Genomic DNA, 26,448 nt, shown 5'->3' on the forward strand with positions numbered 1-26,448 from the left:
GCTGCGTCACGCAAACTCATAAAGGGGTTTGCCTTTCAACGTTATAACATGCAATTTTTATCCCTTGTCCAATGATGCACTTTTAATGAGGTGAGATGGAGTCAATCATGGGCCAGTTCTAAAAATAATTTAAGAGTCAATATTGCAAATGAACGTTTCACCCTTGGACGCGTAACAGTAATGGCGGGTGGCTAAGCTAATAAGGCTTGGTATTTGACAAAGTAGCCAATCTGCCGTCGTTTAAAAAGATCTTCCGAAAACATTTAGGGGCTGTTTCACCACCCATTGATTAATTTTAACTGACGGATAAATTTGATGCCGTCTCCGTCTATTCGAACAAAACAAACAGAGACGGCTTCACATTTATCCGTCAGTTAAATTTATTCAATGGATGGTGAAACTATTATTATTTATTTATTACATTTCACAGCATAACAGTTAAACCAAAGCACTGTGAAATTCTGATACAATTTATACAAAGAATACACAAAAAAACAAAATAAAAAGTAGATTACCTACTTAGTTAGTATTTCACAGAGGAAGGGAGGGAGGGAGGAAGGGGGATTATAGTTGGACCGTTCCTGACATAAGTAAATTATAAGTTAAACCATTTAATTTTTGTCATTTTCCAAATATGTCTCATTAGAGCTTAACTTGTTCTCGCCAGTGGAAAGTTTTCCAGGGGAAAGTACGTTATTTTCGCTGCCGCACTGGATGGCAGCTATGCATGGGGCTTAAGCCACCTCCTTCCGCAGTGAACGTGTGAAGTAATGAGGGCTATCGCGTATGAATTCGCCACTAGAGGCGCTAGTGTAGCGTGAGGTCTCCGAAATGTCAAATCTCATAGTTTTTGGGTCAGCTACGTGGGTTTATTTATAATTAGAATAATTTTGTGAATATTTTGCAATATCTGTAATTAATTATGGCAAATATGCGTTCCGGGGCAATGAATGTCTATGTTTTGAGATAGTTTTGTCTTTCGGAAACCTTTGTCCTCCGTTTTTTCCGAACAAAACGGGGACTATGTAACACTGTGGCATGCTCGATATTTTTACGGTACGGTTTTAAGATGTATTAAATATGATTTTAATCTAAACTTTGTTTTCAGGCCCGTAATAACAGACTTTGAAAGCCATACTTAAAAACCTCACGCAACAGTGCGCCATCTAGTGAGACAAAAAACGATAGCCCTCATTACTGGATGTCGTATTGTTTCAGCGATATAGTGGTGAACGCGCTCCGCAGTACGCAGCTGCAGTTTAACCTGTCTCAGTACCCGACCTGCCCGCGGCTGCGGCGCCACTTCGACACTTCGCCTCGCTTGCCGCTGCACTATGACTCTATGGTCAGTGTTACCATCGTACAACTAAATTCATCCCACCAATATTAGACTTCGGTTACACGCTTCTCTGGCGTCAGTTCAGTTCTTCATTCTAGTTTTTTAGGGTTCCGGAGCCAGAATGGCAAAAACGGAACCCTTAAAGTTTCGCCATGTCTGCTGTCTGTCTGTCCGTCCGAGCTTTGCTCAGGGACTATCAATGCTAGAAAGCTGTATTTTTGTAAACTATGCCGACAAAATGGTACACTTAAAAATTAAAAAAAATTTTTAGGTTGCTCCCATAGACGTAGTGGGTTTTGTTTTTTCTCATCCAATCCTATAGTGTGGGGTATCATTGGATAGGTATTTTAAAACCATTATGGGTTTGCTAAGGCGATTTTTCGATTCAGTGATATGTTTGCGAAATATTCAACTTTAAAGTGCAAATTTTTTTTGAGGTATAAATAACTACCTAAACTTGGAAGATTCCGTATAAAATAACGAAATCCTTAAGAAAAAATATGACTTATTTTTTCGTAATGGCTAGCGGAACCCTAATTTTGGCGTGTCCGTATAAACGCTCTTTGGAATGGCCTTTTTTAGGGGTTCCGTACCCGAAGGTGCCAACGGAACGTAATAAGACGGAACGTAATAGTTAGGCAATTGAAATATTCACAGGTTATAATTATGTATTACTGTGTACAGATTAAAGTTGATCGAGGCAGAAAGAGAGGTAGAAAATATATCTTAATCCTAATTCACATGTTGCAGCTATCTCACGAGCGGCAGCTGTACTCTTCTACGCCGACGTCAGTGTCCACAAACAACGTGGCGGCCATGCTGGGGGAGAAACGGCTGCTGGTCAAGGTCGTCAGTGCCAAGGACTTGGGGGGTAAGGCTGCGAACGCGTACGTGACCGATCGTTCAAAGGTTAACTGGGAGAGATCCCTTAAGGGATAAGTTGGCCTTTGTACATCTCTTCCGCTTGTAAACTGTTATTTTCATAGGTTTTATAGGTAGTGCCACGAGAGTTGAAGTTAGTAAATCTCAAAATCCTGCTGTTAATACACGACATGTTGTAGCTGAGTGTGTAATCATTCACTCTTAATCTCGTGGCACTGTCTATATCTACAATAAAGAGTTATAGGTATAGGATACAATACTTGCTACCGTCCGCGACCTATGACTTGCTGTTGTCCGCGACCGGTGACGGTCGAGTGTTGTTTGTGCGTTGCCAACCATAAAAATCCAATAAAATTTATTTACATACTAGCTTTTGCTCGCGGCTTCGCCCTCGTGGAATTCGGTTATCGCCCGCTGCTCCCTCGGGAACTGTGCATTTTTCCGGGGTAAAAGTAGCCTATATCACTCTCGGGCCCATAAACTATCGCAATGCCAAAAATCATGTCGATCCCTCCGTTTCGACGTGAAAGACGGACAAACATACAAACACACACACTTTCGCATTTACAATGCCTATTAGTATGGAATTGGATTAAGGAGCTCGGCAACCATCATTTTGACTGTTATAATATAATGCATACAGTACTTCAAATGAACTTTTTTTTTAATTCTAATAAAAACAGAAATAACACAAGAAAAAACATACTCATATTCATATATTGCGCAGGCAAGGCGGGCTGTGGGGCGCCATACTGCGTGGTGGAGATGGACGAGCCTCCTCAGAAGAACCAGACCGCCTTCAAGCGGGACACCACGTCTCCCCAGTGGGAGGAACATTTCCTCTTGTGAGTAGGATAATTTGAAGTCATCTAAATGCCTCACTTGGTCCTTGCTTTCGCTACATTCCTTCTTCTTAAATAACTTTTTAATAATGATTGTATCATGGACCCCATGTCCATATATGGAAATAATACCGATCTGCATTGGCGATCCTTTACTTCAAAAAGCAAATGTACTGTGTTAAAAATAGTTGTGTTAAATGCTTGTGATGTATAGGTAGATATAATTTATTAAAATTGTAAATCTGTTTAAAAAAAAAACTTATACATCGTTTAGTTTCCTGCGGGATTCTTCTCAATAGAACTTTTTTCCGAAACGGTGGTATTTTTTTTTTACTTTCATCAGTGCTTGTTATAGGATAAATTGAGTAAGATACTTCGACTTTGACTTTAACGTGTTTATTTTCCAGCGATTTGTCGCCCCTGACGGCGGAATTGTTGTTCGAGGTATACGACCGCACCGGCCCCCCCTCACCCGGCGGGGGGCCCTCCACGCACAGGTCAGTTTGTAAACCTGACACCCTCTTTTGACACAGTACGAATAACCTAATCAACAAAAAGTTGGAAAACCCCCGACTTTGACACTTCAATATCTCAAAAACTGCTAAACCGATTTTGATAAAACATATCTAAGAACCATCGCTAGAAAACCTGCTTTCAAATAAAAAAAACCGCATCCAAATCGGTCCACCCGTTCAAGAGCTACGGTGCCACAGACAGACAGACAGACACACATATCGGTCAAACTTATAACACCCCTCTTTTTGCGTCGGGGGTTAACAAAACTTGTCTCATCAGTCGCTAGTAAATATCGTACGTTAATATAGAAGAGCGTTTTCACATTATCCGATCCGATATCGGTATCGGACGACGATAGACGACATCCGATAGCCGACTGCACCATGTGCTGCTTTCATTTCCGACAAAATCGTTCCGATACGGCCAGCTCAAAATGGCCGCCACGCATCGGGCTTTGCACACACAGAGCATAGCACACATACAAACTTTGTCATCCGACAGCCCACGGGCGTCCGATGGTGCCGCCAACATATCGGTGTCGGCTCCGATATCCGATATAGGGCCGGACAATGTGAAAGACAGGTACCATCAGCCAAATAAGTGGTCTATCAATTTTTAAACAAATTCCTATCAAATGAATATGTCGCTAAAGTCGAACTTTTAAGTTGACAGACACGACTATCGGCATTATTGCTTTATGACATGCAAACGATTATCAACCTTAGGGTAGTAGACCACATATTTGGTTGATGGTACCTACGTATTTCATACATTTTACTTGCCCCGACATCGTATCGTCGTCCGATACCAACGCTCTTGCGGTAGCTTAGAGGCTGCTCGTCTCTCTCCCATTAGTCCCCGTTTCCACCAGATATGTGCGAGGATGTGTTGCGAGGGATGTGTTTTTCATTAACCAATAGAAACGATTCATTTACCTCGCCTCGCTGCGCTCAGCTGTTTCCACCAGAGATATGCTGTGCGAAGATAAGGTAAAGGTACACTATTCCGGGATAGTACATTATGCCGTGATATTTTGGTTTTTGTCGTAAAATAAGGAAACAATCAGTAAAATCATAACTTAATGCAATACTTCATTAACTATAGCTTAAATACAACCGAAAAACACGATTTTTGAATTTATGTAATATCTTTTAAAGCCGTGAGGCACTTTCAAACGCGTCCGTCGCAACCCCGCAGTAGTTCGGTACGGGCGTGTTGTCAGTGAGCGTAACGTGGCAGCGGAACTTCGTAAGGATTTGCTGTGATACTGGTAAGTTTATTTATACAAAATTTGTATCACTGTTGTTTTATAGTTATTAATAGACTTATTTATCACCTTTTCAAGTTAACTGAAAGCATATTTAAAGTAAAATACTCGCTCCCGTAATTATGTACACCAATCTGACGCGATGTACCCAATTGCGTGAGTATCACGGAATAAGGGAAAGTCAGTCCGAAATGTTTTAATCTTTTGTTTCTATCTAGGATTAAATTTATTCATATGTTTGATGTGAATAAGTTAAGTAAGGACTGCAGATTATTGTGACGTAATTACGGTATATGGATTTTTTTAAATTTGAGTGTTATAATTGAGAACGAAATGTATACTCGTTAAGTCATACGTACGAAATAATGGAGTATGGCATCGATATTAAATTTGTTTTATTTTATAAAATCAGAGCACAAAGGTTATTTATTTCGATTTTATGAGTATAATTGTTATATTATCTTCCAATCTATTAAAAAAAATCTTGTTTTTTATTTATTATAACCATTTTTTTGGACCCCCGTAATTATGTACACGACTTTTGTACCAATGTCCCTTATTCCGGTATTATGAAAAAAATAAAAATAAACTATGGGGAGGGGTCCATTCTGTTTTTAGGCTTCCTTAGTCAACTAGAAACCCTTATCCACCATGTCCGTTTGTCCGTCCGTCCACGGTTTAGCTCAGTGATCATTAGTACTTGAAAGCTGAAATTTGCATGGGTATAATACATATATAAATATAATATAATACATATAATAATATATTGTTACCTTTTTCAGGTAAAAAATGGCCTCATCCAATATATACGCCGAAATACTTCAAAAGTCGTTAAGATGTAAATGATGGGACAGTGACTATCATACTTTAATATGATTATCAAACAAAATCTAATTTTGTTTTTGTTCTAGAAGTTATTTTATTATTTGATATATTCAAATTATTAAGTTGAATCAATAAATTTAACTAAGCATGTTTTCATTTTGTCATTTTAATTTAGATTACCTAAGTAGAGTATAATAAATTTCCCCCTCCAATTCCAATTCCTCCAATTCACGCAATACAATTTTTTTTTATTACGTGATTATAATCATCATTTAAAAAAAGTATTTAAAGCAACTATCTTGATAGATGCTTGAACAATGTGAACTTTAAACATAGCACGGAATTACGTACAACGACTCCCGGAATTAAGTCCAGAGCCAAATTTTATCACGGAATAAGGGACAAACGAAGGGTTTAGCGAAATAACGTTTATTTCTATAAATTAAAAGCTACGAAGTAAAATAATATCCTACATCCATCTTAAAAGACATATCCCTAAAATAAAATAGTTACTACATCTAGAATCTTCGTATTTTTTTTAAATCCGCAGTCAAAGTAGGAAACGCCTTAATATACCGTAATAAGGTACATTTACCTTAGATCAATGAAGCGTTTCTATTAATTCATGAACAACACATTCGTCGCAACACGTCCACGTACATCTCTGGTAGAAACACAGCCTTCCGAGCGGTTTCGAAATACAAAGTACTACTTACTAAAAAGTCTATTCTATTTTTCTCCCATTTTGTGCTCCTCCCGGTGGTAGTTTTTTTTTGACATTCATAAGTGCTTTTTATAGCCTAAATTCTTTCCTTATAAAGATATTTTTCACTTCTTTTGTTCGTAAAGTTCGTATTTATGCTAGATTTAGGCGACATAAAATTACTTTTTATGCTCTAGTGCATAAAATAAAATCTTCGTCTAAGTCCAAGGCAATCAGGTGTAAACAGCCACAAACAAAGAAGTTTGTACATATTTTTTTTAATATTTTTTTATTTATATAAAACTAATATCAACCAAATCAATAGAAATAGTTCAATAAAATTAAAAATGTGTAATAAGTGAACAATTGTTTCCACTGTTGGTATTTCATTTCCTTGCCATCGAAGTGTAAAATAGTGTAGAACTTGAGTATTTAACCCATTTTCCCCTCGACGTCTCTATACACCCACGCCGTACCGGCTCGGGTGGCTATATGAACGTCTCGGGTAAAATGGCTCGTTTTATGCTCTCGTTGCGCAATTGCTTTGACTTTGACTTTTGTTTGTTGGTGCCACAGGTTCCTCGGTCTGGGTCTGGTGGGCATAGACGAGTTGTTGGCGGCGCCGTCGCAGCGCCAGCAGATAGCGTTACAAGCCAGGCCTATGGAGGAGCATGATGTCACCGGCACCCTCACCGTCGAGGTAAAGCTACCTCTATTTGTCACCTTACACGGGCGTGCCAAAGTTCGCATACTTTTCGCAAGTCATCCATTTTTATCCCACTGACTTAAATGGTCGTACAGTCACCAGCATTAATATCTGACACAGCGGAGCGTGCGAAAATATCTGATACGTCCTTCCGGCCATAGAAATAGAGTCGTATCAGATATTTATGCACGCTTGTTGTGTCAGATATTGATGCTGGTGACTGTACTACCATATAAACTGTAGATTAGGTTTGTTTTACAACAATTCTGAACAATTATTGGATTCAGAGAAAGAAGAGTTATGACAGGTTTACTAATGTTTCGGCGAATAACGTTTGGCAACCTGTTTCATTTCGCAACTTTTCATTTCCCAACTGTTTAATATTTCTGAAACTGTAAATATTTCAGGATTTTTATAAAACTAACCTAACCTAACCTAAAGGGTTCTACACGATGGCCCTGAAATAAATCCTGAAATATTTACAGTTTTAGAGTTTGCGAAATGAAAAGTTGCGAAATGAAACAGGTTGCCAAACGTTTCGTTGCGAAAAGGCAGTACTCGGTTATGACAAACGATACAATCTGATTTTCGACAAGTATGCGAACCGATATGGACCCTATATACATTATCAGAAGGCATAAAGTGACAAGGTACTAAGGTATGAAGATATTTTTGACTTTGACTGTACAAGTCTTTAGGGAACATTCAACAGGTTCAATGAAGTTAATTTCTCCAAGACATTAGTGGCCTTCTCTTACTTTTTAAAAGAGAATTAATGATTAAGATAATTAAAATAGAATTTGACAAGTAGTTAACCTGGTGGTTTCTATTAATAAACTGAGCCATCAGTCAAATTTAATAATTTAAAAAAACACGGTGTACAGTCGAACCATTTGATTCCTGACCCACCGTAGAACGTTCTCACAGTAAGTGTCATAATAAATTTCCTTGTCAAGCCATTCGAAGTCACTATGGTTTTTTCTACGATAAGGTTCCACAGAGGGTCACGATTCAGTTGGTTCGAGTGTACGTACATAGCAAAACAGAGTTTGTGAGTAAAGTTGTCTGTCTGTCTGTCAGTTCCTGTTCATCGAGGGCGCGGACATCCCGGAGCTGGGGTCGCGGCCGGTCAAGATCAAGGAGTCGTTGCGCACGCGCACCCCCCACGGCACCACCACCACCACCAAGACCATCTTCAAGCAGAACGGTCAGCCACACACACACACACAGACACACACACTACCTCTATAGAACATTGTTGTAGAGGCTGGAAAGTAAACAATGGATGAACGAGTTAGTGCGAAGGCAAAACCCGAACGAAGGTGAAGCCTTCGATAATACGTTACGAGTTCATCTATTGCACTTTTGGTCGAAAATAAACATGAATGTGATTTTCACGACTACCTACTGCGAGGAAATAAAAAACATTTATCACGAACGAATTACGAACATCGACTCATTAAAGCCCTCAGTCTTCGACTTCGGGCTTCTAATAGACTCTCGTTCGTAATTCCTTATTTACCGCCCTTAAGACACAATGACCTTAGAAACATACCTACCTTAAAAAAATATTTTTTTAAACTGGTATTGATGATTTTTATGTAGTTTTATGTGTTAGTTTAGTTTTGCAATTTAGTAGGTATCTATCTATCTATCTAATACCTTCAAACGAGTAATTCATTAATATATAATTACGGGGATCTCGGAAACGGCTCTAACGATTTCGATGAAATTTAATATGTAGGGGATTTCAGGGATGAAAAATCGATCTAGCTTGGTCTTGTCTCTGGGAAAATGCTTGTTATCGAGTTTAGCCCGAGCAAAGCTCGGTCGCCCAGGTACTTATGTTAAATTGTATAGAAAATTTGTGTTTTCTTAAGCTCTATTTACTATACAGGGCACGACAACTCGCAGCTGACAGAATCAGCGCTTCGTGAGTTGGAACTGAGTCCAGCGAACGCCGCCAACAAGTCAACTCTCATCATACACTCCGTTCAGCGGGTGAGTAGGGGGGCATCAGCCACCTGTGCTACTAAAGTTACAATTGCTACATGACGTACTTAATTATAACAAATAAAAAAAAATCTCGTGCAAAAAAAGTCATAATACGGTATTTGACTATTTTGTATATGTTTTATAAATTAAAACTACACAATGCCTGTTATCGAATAGAGAAACAATTTTTAAGCTACCTTTACAAATAACAAAGTTATAAAGGTTTGAAATTCAAGATTAGACAGAGAAAGACATACTGGCATGTGACGTCACACGCCAGTAGCGCCATACTTGCTGCATAGAGAAAAGCGTTTGAGAAAGAGACAGGTATATAGATTTTTCAAAAAATCACTATAAATCCAATTTTCAACCGATTTAAATTTTCTCTTCGCTAAACAATTTATTTATATTTAATAAAATAATATTAAGTGTTTCATAAAGATTTAACTTTTACAAAAATTTTCATAATCATATAGGGCAAGATATCAGGAGTATGTTCGAAGTATCCTATATTTTCATAATAATAGGATATGGCAAAATCAGGAGTTGTCAAATACCCTATTAGGTATGTGTATATTAGGGAATAGGGAGTTTTCTGGATAAAAAACGTATTATTCTATTTCTCTGTCAGATAGATTATCATATTGTAACTTTTTCACTTCAAAGTTTTATATTTCAAAAACGGCTGAACCGATTTTGATAAAACATGTCTTTGATTGACGACCGGATGGCCAAGTGGTTAGAGAACCTAACTACGAAGCTTGAGGTCCCAGGTTCGATTCCCAGCCGGGGCAGATATTTGTATGAATAATACGAATGTAATTGTATGAAAAAATTCACGGTTGTTATTTCGAGATTTTATCCCTACATTACCAAATTTCATGAGCCTATTTTTAATCCAGCGTTATTAACTAACTTTTTGCCAAAATTGATCCAAATCCGTCCAGCGTTTCAATATTAACATAACAAGTACAAACTATGTTTTTACCAGGTTAGTAAACTAACTTTGTAAAACTGATCATTTCCGTCCAGCCGTTTCAGGTAAACTTAACAAACATACTCACTACAAACTTGGCTAGGTAAACTTGGCTAGGTAAATTTGGCTAGGTAAACTTGTGTCGGTAAGAGATATATTGAAGTGGCCCTTTTGAATCACTGACTGTACGAGTATATCGCCTTTAAAAGATTGTGGTTATTGTGAGCATGGACTTGGTTTTTGATTTTATAACGGCATTAGAACTGCCTTCAGCAATCTTACGACAGGTTCTTAATGTGTGCATTAATTTATTTCTATGACAAAATACTTGCAGTGTAGATAACATAGTATTCTAAACAGGGTGTAAGATGCAAAGCAAACTAAAAGGGGAAGTAAGGTGCGCAGGTCACTTACAGACCGTAGGTAAATGACCACCAAAAGTGGCACCATTTTCGAGATCACAGATTTTTCAGTATTTAAAAAAGTGTTAGATGAGACACTTTAAGACCAGTCATATAGTAATAGTTACATTGATGCCAAAAACATATTGTATTCCCCACGATGAACCATACATTAAGAACCTGTCTCTGAACTGTTTTATTTTAGAGTTTTTTTGTTTTTTTATTAACATTGACATTGTTTTTTTCATTCCGCCTCCGTTTCATGCATGATGATTGGATATCACACAGGAGCCGAAGAAATCCATAAAGGTAAGCCAAATTCTCATACATTCCTAAACGGTAAACTGGTCATTCAACATCAACAAAAAGATGTGAATTGCCCGGTTTACCCTATTTAGTGTAAATATCATGTTTTAGTTGTTCGTCAGTAAATAATTGAATGAGATGAATTTACAAGCATGTTTTTGCTCGAGAATGGATTAGTCCATGTTCATGATTTTAATCGTGTATGTGACCTTTGGAGATATTTTGGCATTTAAAAACGATGAGCGGTGGTCCTCCGCTAATACACGTTCAAGACAGCTACGTCTGTACGTTTACATACATGTTTTCATGCATTTATCAAACCCGCAGACATTTGCATTTGCAGGTGGTAGGACCTTGTGCAAGGTCCGCCCGGATTGCTACCACCTCTTGCTCGCTAATCCTGCAGCAGCAGTGCTTGCTGTTGTGTTTCAGCGTGGAGAGTGAGACAGCCGGTGAAATTACTGGCACTTGAGGTATCCCATCTTTGGCCTCTAGGTTGGCAACGCATTTGCAATACCCCTGGTGTTGCTGATGTTTATTGGCGGTCGTGATCTCTTACCATCAGGAGACCCACTTGCTAGTTTGCCAACCAGTCGAATATAAAAAACAACACAAAATGGTAATGTCTTTCAAACTCTTGACGAGTTAATTTTCAAAGTGACAATAATACAAAAAAATATGACCAAATTGAACCGACTCCAAAAACCCGCGAAAATTACTTTCTAAAAAGTCCTCCTGGTGCTCTGAGTAAGGTGACCCGAGGCTATTTTAGCTGGGGTGATATTGTATCTGAGCCGTCTGATGGCGTCCTTACGACGCCATGTCCGTGTGTTGTGTGAAAGGCAGTCTTCTGGCGAACACAACGTAAAATGGCCGAGAACATGGCGTCGTAAGGACGCCATCAGACGGCTCAGATACAATTTCCCCCTAGCTACAATAGTCCCGGGTCACCTTAATTGAAAGTACTCCTCTACAAAAAAAAACTTTTCAAATCGATTCATAAATAACGGAGTTCTGAGGTAACAAACATAAAAAAATCAACCAAATTTACCTACCTCCTCTTTTTTAAACCTGTTTAAAAAAGCCTAAAACCTGTCAAAATATCTCCAACCCTGCGACGTGCTTTTGTGTGGCAACACTAACCCCGAAATCCCCCGAAAGGTGGAACTAACTGAATCCGGCAAATTCATCGAAGTCGAACGCGAAGAAGCCATAGACAATCTAGACCTAGACTCGCCAGACACGACGACTATGGAGAGCATAGACGAGAACAAGACAGAACAGCACGTGTCCACGCCTCACGCGTCTCCCGCCAAAAGCGTGAGGATAAAAGAAAATGGCGCCAAAACGAATGGCGCTGACGCGGTATGGTTTTTGCACTTATATAACTTTACAGGGCGCCTATTTAGATAGGTCAGTTTGGGTAACAACGATAAGACAAAAAGATCTGAGACCGCTGAGATCTAACGCGCTGACGTTCGCTATCGCATTAACTATCTTTCTACCCTCGGTTTATACCGTGGGACAGAAAGAAGTGGGGAAAACAATTGTATTTCCAAGTGTGTTCTCTCTCTCTCTCTCTCTCTCTCAGAGGGCCTACTCCGATATTCGAAGTTCGTATCGTGCCGTCCCTCTCACTCTCGTATTAAATGGTATAATTGTCAGAGAGACGGAACGACACGAACTTCGATTTTTGAATTTCGTTGTAGCCCCGCTGAACTATATTTATAGATTAAAAAAACTCTTACTTGTTTGCAAATCGTAATCTACCCCAGGCCTCACCGCCTATTACACTAGTTATTTTTTAAATTTACTTTATAAATCACAGCTTGTCAGTGTGATGTGTGCTATCGAAAGGAAAACAATTTTTAAGTGAGTTGTCAAATACAGTATTATATTGTCTTATAGTTTCAGAGTTACTCACACTGACCCATCAGAATGGGCAACCGGTATATCGATAACCACGCAGCATTCCACATTTGAGCAAAGTAACTGTGGTAACAAGAATATTAATCAAAATCTAAATAATTTCAAATGTATTTATTAGCTTAGACGACAAAGCAGATTATACCACGCGCCATATAAATCTGCCTAAAAGTTCATTACTTAATACTCAGTTTTGACGCAAACATTTTTTATGCGACGTCTTACGTTACTCCCGGATTGTGTTCGAATCGCTTAACGGTATAGTGCCTATTCAATTATTGAAATTATACCTTTATAGTTTTTGTGGTACTAGTCGTGGCAATGAACTTTTAGACAATGTTTGGCGGCGGAAGGTATAGGCTATATGTGGTTAGCGATATACAATTACAGGCCACCAATCCGAAATCACTAACAACGTTTGTATACATATGTATTTTAGTTTCATAAAAACTGTTCGATCCAATTGCTTTAAGAATTGGTTTTTTTCTTGTTTCGAAAACATATCGGTTAACAAAATACTCTTACCGTAAAACGAAACGTTCTCAAACGTTTTTAGTGATTGCGATAACGATACGCACGTTTGTTGAATTTTATGCACTTGTTTTGATAAAGATGCATGGAGAGCATTCGAACATTTAGTGTGATTTACAATAGAACTAACTTAGAAGTCAAATTATTTCTTACTTGTGTAGTACCTACATTTTAGATGAGTAATACAAATACATATGAACTAGTTCAGTTGAGATTCATTAAATATGATGTTATAGATATATTTATTTCCAGAACAATACAGGTCCAACTAAAGAAAAGGTATATTAGGTACAATAAAATTAAACAAGCTAAAACTATAATAAATCTAAAAATGGACCCTGCGGCATGGTACCAAAGATGCTGGCAGCATTTCCCCGCTGGATCGCAAGACTGATGCGTTGAGCGAGGAAACTGCCAGCTCTTCGGTCTCCTGTGGTATCTCTGAGTCAGACTCAGAGCGCAAGATAAGATTCATTTAGTTTACGTTCGTTTATATCTAGGTTCTCATTTGCTCAAACTTCCTTCTCAATGATGAAGAGTCTTGTGGAGAAATTTGCATAATTCTGCGAAACAGAACAGTTCAATGATGTATATGAAGGCTTATTTTTTTAAAGGAGGCCTGTATTGAGTAGCAGGATATACATATAGGTTGGATTTAGGTAAAATTTATAAAAACAACCTAGAGACAAAAATAAATGTTACTTAGTGCGTTTCTTTGTAATCGTAAATGGTAATGTTTCGCTCTACTTTTTCGTAAAAATCCATCTTTGTCTTAAACCATCGCTAGAAAACCTGCTTTCAAATAAAAAAAAAACCGCATTCAAATAGGTTCATCCGATTAAGAGCTACGGTGCCACAGACAAACACACAGACAGACAGACACACAGATACATATAGCGGTCAAACTTATAACACCCCCCTTTTTGTGTCGGGGGTTAAAAACTAGAACACATTGAGTTAAAAACTAAAATGAAATACTGGAGCAGGGCGAATGCTGTACCCCTACACCACCTCCAAGCTGTAATTTCACGGCAAACGATCCCAATGTGTTCTTGAGATAATTACTATTTTTATAATTTGCGATTTTTCACCACTTTCGTGTGTATGTAAGTTTTGACTTATAGCGTGTCAAAATCAAACCACTACCAGAGGCGTCTTTACCTATAGTGCAGGGTGTGCGTTGCACACGGGCGCAGCGGTGTTAGGGGCGCCGGCCGCGGCACTTTGTACCTATTCCATTTTGACCGCGCGCTTCCTAGATGGCGCTAAAATAATAATTGCACACGGGCGCTACATGGGCTAAAGACGCCGCTGACCACTACTGCCCTGTTTTTTTTTAAGTTTCGAATTTAGTATTGGTTACTGTTGTTACTGTAGCAAGGCGACTACGTCCAGAAGCCAGAGGAGGCGCCGCCCGAGCCTGCGCCACGACAAAAGAGAAGAAGAGACTTCTTCGGTACCATTAAGAGAAGGTAGGAAAACAAACATAAGTAACCACAAACTCTCAGCATGCGTATCGAACTAAATGAAAAAGTTTTTGGTAAAATTTTCATTTTTAATACAAGCTTTTTTAGCTGACTGTACTTTTTGTTGACTGTACCTGTATTGTCACCCTAATTACATTTGCATACCAAACAAGTCGATGTTATTAACCGTTGAAGAGTTCCGTCCTGCGGAGACGATCCTGGCCGGACTACCAGGATGTCACTAGTAGATTATTGTATTGTCACGCAATTTACATAAGTATTCCAAATTTCAAGTCAATCTGACTATTGGAAGTTGGTCAAATTTAAATTTCATTACAGACGTACAGACAGACAAAAAGACAACGGGAAAGGTGAAACTTAATAAAAGCTTGTAAAAAGAAAAGCTTTCGAGGCGCGAGACTAGAGAGAGGTCCTCGGCGGAGGCCAACTTCATCTACGCCTAGCGTGCCTGCGTGTAAGGCTGGATGGGCGGCTAGTTTAATTTTTGTTGGTGTTGTTGGCAGGCTGGGTCGGTCGCGCACGCGCGGCGCGTCCCTGGAGCTGACGGACAGCGAGCTGGAGCAGAGCCGCGTGCGCAGCATCAGCGCTGAACGGAACCACCACGGTACATACCTATATTATCATTATTTTACTTGAATACTAGCTTTTGCCCGCGGCTTCGCCCGCGTGGAATTCGGTTATCGCGCGCTGTTACCTCGGGAACTGTGCATTTTTCGGGCATAAAAAGTGAATGCCTATGTCACTCGCAGGCCCATAAACTGTCTCTATCCCAAAAATCACGTCCGTTTCGACGTGAAAGACGGACAAACATACAAACACACACACTTTCACATTTATAATATTAATATAGATATTGTAACTAGAACACATTTAAATAACCTACGACGCTTGACGACGGCTTGGGGACGTTTGGGGGTACGATGCAGGGGGGAGGGTTTCAGTCTAGTTTTTATGACGAAGCATGTTGCGGATGAATTTAGTGTGGTGACATCTAATTCTTTGTGTCGAATTGTTTTATTTTGTACTTATGTGCTTTTGAAATAAATGTTTCAAATAACCTAACAAACTAAGAAAAGTTGGAAAAGTCTGGACATTGGCATTTCAAAGTTCGATATCTTAAAAATGGCTGAACCGATTCTAATGAAACTTAGCTAAGAACCACCGCAATGAAACTCGGTTTCACGTAAAAAAACGAAATCGTAATCGGTCCATCTGTTTGAGAGCTACGATGCTATAGACAGACATTGGTCTTAAACATATAACACCCTTATTTTTGCGTCGGTTAGAAAAAGTTTGTAAAAATATGTATGGTCATCAAAATTGATATTTGTGTTGTGTAATTTTCAGACAAAGCTCTATCCGTCCCCAACAGAAACGTTTACTCGGCCGGCGCGTCGCCTGCGCAGTCCGGAGACGAGTCTAGGACTTCCCGAAGGTACGTGCTGGCACAATGTCTTTACATGGGATCAATTTATAAAAAAAAACCGGCCAAGAGCGTGTCGGACATGTCCGAAATAGGGTTCCGTAGCCATTACGAAAAAATAAGTAATATTATTCTAAGGATTTCGTATTTAGTACGGAATATTCCAAGTTTAGGTATATTTTATACCTTAGGCTGCTATTTACTCTTAAACTACTAATAATTCTCAAGAAAACTTAACCGTTATAGTTTTCCTTGAAAGTTTGATATACTTACTACCATCCTGAATTTTTTCAAATTTTTCCACCCACTGGTTTAGATTTTAGAGGGGGGGACGCTCGATTTTAATGAAAATTTGCACTTTAAAGTTAAATATTTTGGAAAAAAATCACTGAATCGAAAAATCGTTTTAGCAACCCCCTAATGGTTTTAAAAGACCTATCTAACGATACCCCACACTACAAGGTTGGATGAGAAAACAAAATCACACCCACTTTACGTATATGGGAGGAGGTACTCTAAAAAAAAATATTTTTTAGTTTTTTATTGTACCATTTTGTCGGCATAGTTTACATATATATTCGTGCATAATTACAGCTTTCTAGCGTTGATAGTCCCAGAGCAAAGCCGCGGGCGGACAGACAGACAGACATGGCGAAACAATAAAGGTTCCGTTTTTACCATTTTGGCTACGAAACCCTAAAAACGGACACAAAGAGTGTGATTCGTCATAAATAAAATAAAAAACAAATAACTGAGAGTTAAAGTCGCGTGGAAAGGGTTGCGTAGATTAGTTTCTTGAAGAAATCCGACACGCGAGTTAAAGAAAGAAAGAAAGAAAGAAAGAAAATGCGTTTATTGCCAACAATTAGGTAGGTATATAATGCATATTACACAAGAAGGGTACCTACTCTAAAAATTACTCTAAAGTTGCGTGGTTGCGTAGTTTTCCAGGCATTATAGAAATTTCTTATCTTACTTTAAATTTCATAGACGTCTCAGATTTCCTGTAACCTATTAAAGTATAGTATAGAACTATATTCTATATTTTTTCTATATTTAGGCCGAGTAGTTTCGGAAATAAGAGGGAGGCGGTCAATTGTTGACTATTTTCTTAAATGTATAAACATGTATTGTAGTTACATTTATAATAGCAAATCATTGCTATGGCCGAGAAAGTTGCCAGGAATATAAAGTCCGTAGTGACGCATTTGCTTAGTTTAAATTAATGTAAAAAAAGTATGTACCTATAAAAAGAGTTTCTAGCATTAAGTTGGCTATTATCGTGTTTTTTGATAATTATTGAGACTTAAAGTTATATTGCTATAATGGCATGGCAAGACTACATTATATTCTAACTTCACAAATACATATAATATTGTATTTATATATTATACGAGCACTAACTGAATTTTGCTTTTAACCTCCAAAATAATGCTGTCTTGCCATAAAATGTATGGTAGAATATTTAAGAGCTGGTAACATTACAGCACTAATGGTGTATTTTCTTTCTTTTCATCTGTCAACACTCATGCGCTGGGGATAATCGCACTGCAATCTGGTAACACTGGTTTTTCATACTAAAATATTCTTTATCTACAACCGATGCGCGAATGAATCGCTTTGTCACGATCACGCGATCACGCTTGTCTATTGACACTTTATGATCACTAATTGTTTTAATTCACATTTTTCTAAAACTTGTTAATCATACTTGTGTATATTATTCCCATTATACTTCAAATCATAATATCTTACATATGAATCTCATTTCCGTCATAAAAATATTTGGTCCTATTTTGTCCCATTCTCCGATAACACTTATTCTCATTTCTATTTGTTTCTCCATCAAAAAAAACTTTCCTCATCCAAACTAAACAATTCCTTCGCCAAAAAAACTCAACCCACTCTATTAAACTTATCCCTCTCTACGTCCTAATTTTGTACTCTACCCTTATTTCCCACAAACCACAATACTAAAATTACAAACCTAACCCTCCAAACCAAATCCTCCTCCCCAAAAAACTCCAATCAACCCTTTCAATTCATCCCATCTCCCTCCTCATCATTTTCTTCCTCCCTCTCCAAACCAAAATATTAACCACAAAAGGTCCTCTCTCAGCGAGATGTCCGGCTTCAGTACAGCGTCAGCTCGCACGTTCATCCACGAAGCCTCGACCCTGGTCCTGGAGACCATAGAAGCTGGCATCAAGAAGCATTATCTGGTGCCGTTGGCTGTGGCCCAGAGGTCCCGGTGGAGACGGAAGGGCGTCAAACTGCATATATACAACGAACACACGTTTATTGCCAAACATCTGAGTGGGTGAGTAACTGTAGGCTAAGTATTATTTAATTTTACTAAACTGAGTTACTGTAGGCTAAGTAGAATTTACTAGACAGTAACTTTAGACTAAGTAGCATTTACTAGACTCAGTAACTGTTGGCTAAGTAGTATTTAATTTTACTAAATTGAGTAACTGTATAGGCTAAGCCACATTTACTAGACTGAGTAACGGTAGGCTTAGTAGCATTTACTATACTGAGTAACGGTAGGCTAAGCAGCATTTACTAGACTAACTGTAAGCTAAGTAGCATTTACTGGACTGTGTCACCATAGGCTAAGTAGCATTTACTTTACTCGACTGAGTAACTGCAGGCTAAGTAGGAAATAGAAACAATAGCGGTAGTTTTTATTCCAAGTTAAATATAGTAATGCATACGTGTCACATAGACTTGTGATTGTGATTAAAAAGGTAATTGTAATGAGGGCTATCGCGAATGAATTCGCCACTAGAGGCGCTAGTGAAGCGTGAGGTCTCCGAAATGTCAAATCTCATAGTTTTTGGGTGAGCTACGCGGGTTTATTTATAATTAGAATAATTTTGTGAATATTTTGCAATATCTGAAATTAATTATGGCAAATATGCGTTCCGGGGCAATGAAGGTCTGTGTTTTGAGACAGTTTTGTCTTTCGGAAACCTTTGTCCTCCCTTTTTTCCGAACAAAACGGGGACTATGCAACACTGTGGCATGCTCGATATTTTTATGGTACGGTTTTAAGTTGTATTAAAAATGATTTTAATCTAAACTTTGTTTTCACGCCCGTAATAACAGACTTTGAAAGCCATACTTAAAAACCTCACGCAACAGTGCGCCATCTAGTGAGACAAAAAACGATAGCCCTCATTCAATGGGACTTCTGCAAAGTAAAGCTCGAATCATGTAGATTATTTCTTGCTATTGTTCATTTTACAGCGGTTCCGTGTGTTCGGTGTGCCACAAGACGATCGCGCGCCGCCTCGGCAAGCAGGGGTACGAGTGCCGCGACTGCGCCCTCGTCTGTCACAAGCACTGCCACATCCGGGCCGCCTCGACCTGCCCCAACTCCTCAGTGCACAATATGGAGCTGTGAGTACAACCTGCTGGTCCATTGGTAGACTTCGAAATGGGCCTTAACGGGGGTAAAAAAACGAAAATATCAATTACATATAAGGTACTTCTAACTGAATATTATCTGCGATAGGATCTTTAGATTGAATATGGATCACGAAAACTGGTAAACTGTGACTAACTAATGTGATACTAGTGTAAGCGTACGAGTGCTGGTCACTGTCCCAATAGTTGGCATCATTAACATAGAGATGACAGCAGGGTGTCATCTACTGGACATTAAAGTGTCGAGCACTCGGCCGTTTACCTTTAATTAATAACCGTGAATAATTAAAAACTGTTCATATTATCGTTCAAGGATCAAGAATAATTAATCACAAAATAAGAACCAATCGTAACACTTATTTTCTCGTAGTATTTATCACAGGGCCGGATTTAGAAGTTAAGAGGCTTTGAGGGCAACGAAGGAGTGAAAGCCACTAAGGCAAAAAAATACTGTCTGGAAAAAAAACGAAAAAGTTTGGATATTTTTTAAACATCTCGTACGATTGAGGCCCTGGAACTGTATAGCCCCGGTTGACCTCCCCGAATCCGGCCCTGAGTTATATTAATTTGGCTCATGCTTGCACTCCTACATATATTTCGTATTTCTTTACTAATACTTTTACATCATTTTCATCTACATTTTGTCATTACAGCTACTTTAGACATTATTAAATAGTTAAGCTTATTTATATGCGAGTTAAAATTATTTAAGATAGTAATTGATTGTAAATCTAACATTGGGGATAGGTAATTACTTCGAAATATTTCAGCATATGGTTAAGTTTTGACTGAACAACCCTGTAAATATTTTTCTAGGGGTCTATATCGACTGGTCGAAAATTGTTAGTCATAATTGAAATGTCTGACATCTCTTTTTTTCTCTGAATAGCAGTTTCACATGCAGCATGCTTCTTACGAACAATTAACAATTCACTTCCCTTCCACTTTTCCAAACAAATAAAGGAGAAGGTAGCCGTCATGTCGTATAAGGAGGTTAAGAAGGCAGCTTTGAGTAGAGAGAAGTGAAGTCATTCATCGGCTACACCGACAAGAGTGTCTCTTAAATAAGAAAAAAAAAACCTAAATTCTAAACCGTTGTTTTATAAAAGACAAGTTTTGAGGGACGAATTTTTGCTATGTCTATTCCGTGGATTTTTGCCAAAGTCACTAACACTCGACATATTTGGTAGTATGCTTCAAACACAGCATACTACCAACGGCAGATATAACTGCAGCCGTTGCCATCTGTCAACGGCAGCCGTCACCGCGTTGGCTTTAGCCGTCGTCGCATTACATTTGTGGCAAATATTATATGGGGTACAATAACTATTTTATACCTATACAATTTACAATACACACAATTACAATGCATATGATACGAAAACTCTTAAATGGGGTGCAATTTATATACAACATAATTATTATACCCCATTTAATAGTTGTCACAAATGTAGTGCGTCAACGGCTAACGACAACGCGTGAACGGCTGCCGTTGATAGATAATTCAGGGCATCCATTATTAGGTCCGAGGAAATACTTAATGAGCATCTCATAGATATTTAATGAATATTTACAAAATACTTAATGAGCACATCGAAGTGCTAATGATCGTTGCCGTAAATTTAGAGCGGCAACGGCTGACGGCTGCCGTCAGGCGGCAACGGCTGCAGTTGTCTCTGCCGTTGGTAACATGCCGCATAAAAGCTATAATAATTTTTTATAGTCCTCTACATATGTCTATGGTTTGTATTACATATATTATTTAGCCATATCGCTTATATGTATGTTTACTTCTTACGCGGCCAGGTCCCATTCCCATAGCTTTGGAAACGGAAGGTACTATGTTTTTTATTGTTTAATTACTATGTGTTGTCATTGTCGGTGCTGCTGAACTTATGGCCTACCAACTTGTGACAAGAAAAAAAACAAAATTAAAAAAAAAATGTTTTGCAGGATTTTAGGGGCAGTAAGATCTTAAACATACCTCTATAATTACAATGATTTATCAATGGCATCCGAAATTGGGAAGTTTATATTTACTTGTAGGCTGCATAGTAACGCCATCTCTTGCTAACTGGATGTCAATATAAAGTCACGTTATTGTAAAGTACCTTTTATATTATTCTATCAAAAAAAATGCTCACTATTATCTTTCATACAATTTGAACCTACTAATTATAATATAAAAATATACAAACATTTTTAACCTAATTCCTTTATTACTCATTGCATAAAAAAACAAATAAGAAATAATTAATCATCGTTAAAAAGTAAGTTGGTAGGCCTAACTTGCTTTCATGCTTAACACATCACTTAAGTATCTTTTACTAAAACTAGTTACGTATTCATGGCAATTTTTATTAGCTTTAATACTTTAGCAATTATCCGAAAAAAAATGGTCCTTCGAACCGGATGTTTTTTTCGGGTGGTTTAAAAAATCTGATATCTGTGATAATAAAATCTAGAAATATTTACTAACATAGCATATAATTATTCTTTTAGATCCATGCTACCAGTGCTAAACGAATAGCGATCCGCACGTGAAGACTGCCAGAAAAAAGAAAAATATAAAAACAAGCGAATTCCACTCAGGTTTAATGAAATGTTGAAAGTTTGTACGCTACGTACTGTTTGGCTTTTGCTGTCGTTTGTGCCAGTAGAATAGTAGGGTTATATGTATCTGACAGAAAACTAGAAATTGTAGTCGAGAAGTGCGAGAACCTACCTTCTACGATAAAACATGAAGATCTAAAGAAAATGTTTCAAAACGAAAACGGCCACTCACTTGAAAACATCTCGCTTTAAGCCGTTATACTGGAAGGTATAAAAGCATTTAGTTCTTAACGCATTCACTGCCACCGACTCACATATGCGTTTTCGGAACTTCGCCCAGTGTCGCTGTCAAAATTATAATGAATTGAAGATCATTCCCGTACGTACGTACGTCGAAACCGAAACTCGAATGAATTCACCAATTCCAATAAATACCTACCTACAATTCATACTTTTCTCATTCTCCATATAAATGTTCCAATGTTTGTGTTTTTTTTGTATTATGCACTGGAAAATGGACAATGCCGCCCCTTGCCATCTGGCACCTAGAGCGAGTACTTCTGTAGCTCTACCCCAGAGCCGGTGCTGTATGTATGCATAGTATGAAATTATTTGAATCTATACGATACTCCGAGGTAACTTACCGAAATGGAGGAATTGTAATAAGTATTTCTGTCAGATACGAAGACCTTTTCTGATGATGCTAGGACAAGCATGTTTTTTATAGTGTTAAACCCCTATACAACGGGATAACATACTTAAATAATAGATAGGCAAAAGTACTGTTTTCTTTGATTTTCTTTAAGTTTTATCTAAAGTAAGCTTGATTTTTCTAGATCACTTTTATTTAATAGATATATGTACTAACGTTCAAAATGCTTGGTTGTATTTATGTGTGCACTCTACCCTGCATGGCACCCTTAACAGCATTAAGGTTTTTAGTGTTTTTATTTCAGCGTTCACATAAAATAGGATCCTATTTTTTGTTTCCGCAACGTTTTTCTAACCCCAGCGCCATCTAGTAATTGGATAGATAAACTGTTACTGTTACAAGTGTATAGCTGTGTAGTGAATATCTAATATTTTGTCGGATAAGTTCATTTTTGTCTTGCTTTCTCAACTAGCTTACTGAAGTTTACTGAAACTAATTGAGATAGCAAGATAAAATATGAACTTACCCACTGGCGGCGCCATTCGAACGCCCGGTTTAGACCTGCTAAAAAAATCGGGTAAGTTATTACATTGCGAGGCCGTAAAGCCAACGAGTTAGTAGACAATCGAGCGCCACAATGTAATGCAACTTGCACGATTTTAGTTGCTTAACTGGGCTGTACTCTATTATAAATATATCATGCTAGGAAAGATCTAATTCTGTTCCTTCGGACTTCGCTCCCCAGGCATGATTTCTGCCTGGAAAGAGACTCTATTGTCTCTTTTTCCCACAACTATATTCAACTTGTCTTGGTTGTAATACCTGCAATATTTTGTGGGCGACTGTGAATGAACAAGAACTGTCACCTAAAAGTAGCCAATTGCACCTGAGAATGTTAGGTGTTTGTAAGTTTTAAATTATAAGTAAAAATAATTAATTCATTGTTCTTTTCCAGGGCTTACATTTCATCACCGTACGCAGATAAGAATATAAGGATGTTGTGATTTTCAAACTTTAACGCTTCGGGTGCACAAAGCATTAAAAAGTTTTTAAAGTAACGACAAATAATACTAAGAAGTATAAAAGTTACACTCTTAAAACGCTTTCAATCGAAATTAGTTTCAAAAATGGAGAGAATCAGGTTTTGGCAACCCTAAGTCGCGAACTGTGGTGCTACGAGTAGGCGCGTTCTATGGAGTGTCACTTCTATACACCAGTGTTATATACAATAAATACCAACAAGATAGTTAACTAAAAACACAAATCTCTCTAAGTACAATACTTATGTACGCTTCGGTATACTTTGTATATGTATAGGCTTTTTTACAAATATATTTACAATATTAATGTTATAAAATCTAGTTTCTAAGATTAGTGGTTCATACGTCGCTGACTCGAAATCTGCTTCTCTGGTAAATTTAGAATTAGTTTAGGTATCGCTAGAGTCCGCCCTACGTCTATTAAAAATATATACAGCCCAAGTCAGCCAATATAAAAAAAATCTCTGCTTGAGATATTTCAAAGGAATACCTACCTTAAAACTTAAATTTAATTTAAATCAACATAGTTACCAGAATAAATAATATACAACAGTTTTTTTTTATTTATGTTGTTATCTAACTTATAATAAATAAGGTCTGAAGGAATTGAGAAGTGGTAAAACCTTAAGCTTAGTTGACTAAGTGCGATGCACTGAATGTGATCTGATATGGTTAACGTGCAATAACTTATACTTAAAACATTCACTTGCTTCAGCTTTCGATATAAAATACCTGATATTATCTGATATTTTGACCGTGGCCATATAACGGACCACCTTTACTCGAATAATTTATAAATATAAATTAAGTTATGGCCTTTTCCTTTTAATGTAAGTACTTACTTTTTTTTATTTGGTATATTTATATCTGTTAGAACACTCTAATGAAATTACTCGATATCAAGAAAATGAGACCAAAAAATACTAAAATAAAAAATACTTGACCAATATTTATGAACGTTACTTTATTTGAGCATTATGTCGATATATTTATCAGCACACCTGATTGCGTCTACTTCAAGACTTACATTAAAAGAGCAGAGTAATAATACCTAAAATATCTGAGTCTCATTCCTCTGCAGAATGCAGTACTTATACACATCTGATAATCTCATTCCACTGGAGAATGACAAAGATGCAAAACATACCATCAAAAACCTAGTGAAAAAAAACCTTGCTTATAAGGGAACAATATATAAACCGCATGTTTATTAATTCATGTATTTTCACTCTAAAATTAATGTTTTGTGTTTTTTATTTATGGCCAGATATATTTTTTGTTTGTAATTTTAAAATGTAACGCCGCGTGGGTCAGTGTCAGTTTACTACCGCTGTATGTGCGGATGCATGTAGCGGTATGAGATAACTCCAAACAAATATACCACAATTGTTTTGAAAATCAAAAATGAATAATGAGTAAGACTAATTTAGACTACCTACTTTGTCTAAGTGGCGTTAAAAATATCGACCTCTAATACATATACCTACCCTAGTTTGGTTGTACTATAAATGGTCACACAGATAAAGTCCATCTATCACCTGTAACTTTAGTAATTGAGGTATAAAATTGATACTGACAAAGGGGATATACCTGCAAGATTAGTGGCAATATTCTACTACAGATGAAAAAAACTTGGCGAATCATCAGTACAACTGCCCTTTATAGTGCTGGAATCCTCTGTTTTTCATGCACTACGCCAACAATACTATTGAAACTATGCGACAGACTACACTGAAATATAAAAGATGCCACCATATTATTCATGATTGCGGCCTCATATAAATAGTAAGACTAATAAAATTGTATCACGACATTTTGTACTGGATACTGTAACTTTGAACGCCAACGACGCCTAAAGTTGTCGGGAGTATCATTCCTCCAACGCCACACGTATAATATATAAGTTAATTTATGAACGCCACAGACTTCAAGTTCGCGGTTGGCGTTAAGATAAAATGGCGTTCGGGTGCAATTTTTTTACGTATTGATGAGGCGTTCAAAGTTGACTGGTTATAAAAACCTACAAAAAAATCTACGTATCGGTTTTTAATAACTCATTCAGTTATTTTGTGTTTATTGCTGTATTTTTTATTCTTGTCTCTCTACTACTCTTAATTTTATGTAATCTTTAAAATTCATCTTGCATCATGATGATTTTTTCTTCTTCACAGTATCCAGTGTAAAACTTGTAAAATAATAGGTATTATACACAATGACATGTATTTGTATATTGCAATAAAATAATTGTTGACGCATAATGTTCTACGTGGTTATGTCCGATAGATATTATTTATAAATGTTGCGCAATGTGTTTTTTTCTGTAATTTTATTTTCCTCTTTTTTTAATAAAAAAAAGCCTTTTTTAACTTGTGTTGTTATTTGCTACCCGTTAACTGTAACACTCAGATGTTCCAATTATTTTTGAATCTACAAATGAGACACGATATTAAGGTTGTTTGCTTTGCTAGATCATGTCTCATCGTACCCTTTTCCAGGCATAGTGCATATAGCGACCACATTAAATGTACACAAATATTCGACCTTGCCGAACTTACAATATGGTACAAAATCAATTGAAGCCGTTAAAAATAATCTAAAAGTATGATTAATTTTGTGGTAGCGTATCTAAATAGCGGGGCCTGGAAA

General features: G+C 37.5%; 1 protein-coding gene across 7 annotated transcripts in view; it reads left to right on the forward strand.

Moving 5' to 3' along the window:
* LOC141444300 (uncharacterized) overlaps positions 1 to 26,168 on the forward strand; it is a 90,142-nt gene extending 63,974 nt beyond the window's left edge. For 2 of the 7 annotated variants that reach the window (XM_074109821.1, XM_074109822.1), the window contains exons 6-20: positions 1,219 to 1,345; positions 2,090 to 2,210; positions 2,949 to 3,066; positions 3,471 to 3,560; positions 6,951 to 7,074; positions 8,161 to 8,287; positions 8,978 to 9,081; positions 10,741 to 10,761; positions 11,920 to 12,123; positions 14,593 to 14,687; positions 15,206 to 15,306; positions 16,050 to 16,137; positions 18,233 to 18,445; positions 19,378 to 19,530; positions 23,718 to 26,168. In XM_074109821.1, coding sequence (XP_073965922.1) covers positions 1,219 to 1,345; positions 2,090 to 2,210; positions 2,949 to 3,066; positions 3,471 to 3,560; positions 6,951 to 7,074; positions 8,161 to 8,287; positions 8,978 to 9,081; positions 10,741 to 10,761; positions 11,920 to 12,123; positions 14,593 to 14,687; positions 15,206 to 15,306; positions 16,050 to 16,137; positions 18,233 to 18,445; positions 19,378 to 19,530; positions 23,718 to 23,766 — 1,735 coding nt within the window. In that variant the 3' untranslated portion in view covers positions 23,767 to 26,168. Of the gene's footprint in view, positions 1 to 1,218; positions 1,346 to 2,089; positions 2,211 to 2,948; positions 3,067 to 3,470; positions 3,561 to 6,950; positions 7,075 to 8,160; positions 8,288 to 8,977; positions 9,082 to 10,740; positions 10,762 to 11,919; positions 12,124 to 14,592; positions 14,688 to 15,205; positions 15,307 to 16,049; positions 16,138 to 18,232; positions 18,446 to 19,377; positions 19,531 to 22,059; positions 22,169 to 23,717 lie in introns of all 7 variants that reach the window. The other 5 variants (XR_012453159.1, XR_012453158.1, XM_074109823.1 and 2 more) reach the window with 5 other exon arrangements.
* Positions 26,169 to 26,448: the final 280 nt, after the last annotated feature.

This window comes from Choristoneura fumiferana, chromosome 29, assembly GCF_025370935.1.
Source record: "Choristoneura fumiferana chromosome 29, NRCan_CFum_1, whole genome shotgun sequence".
NCBI classification, from domain to species: Eukaryota; Metazoa; Arthropoda; class Insecta; order Lepidoptera; family Tortricidae; genus Choristoneura; species Choristoneura fumiferana.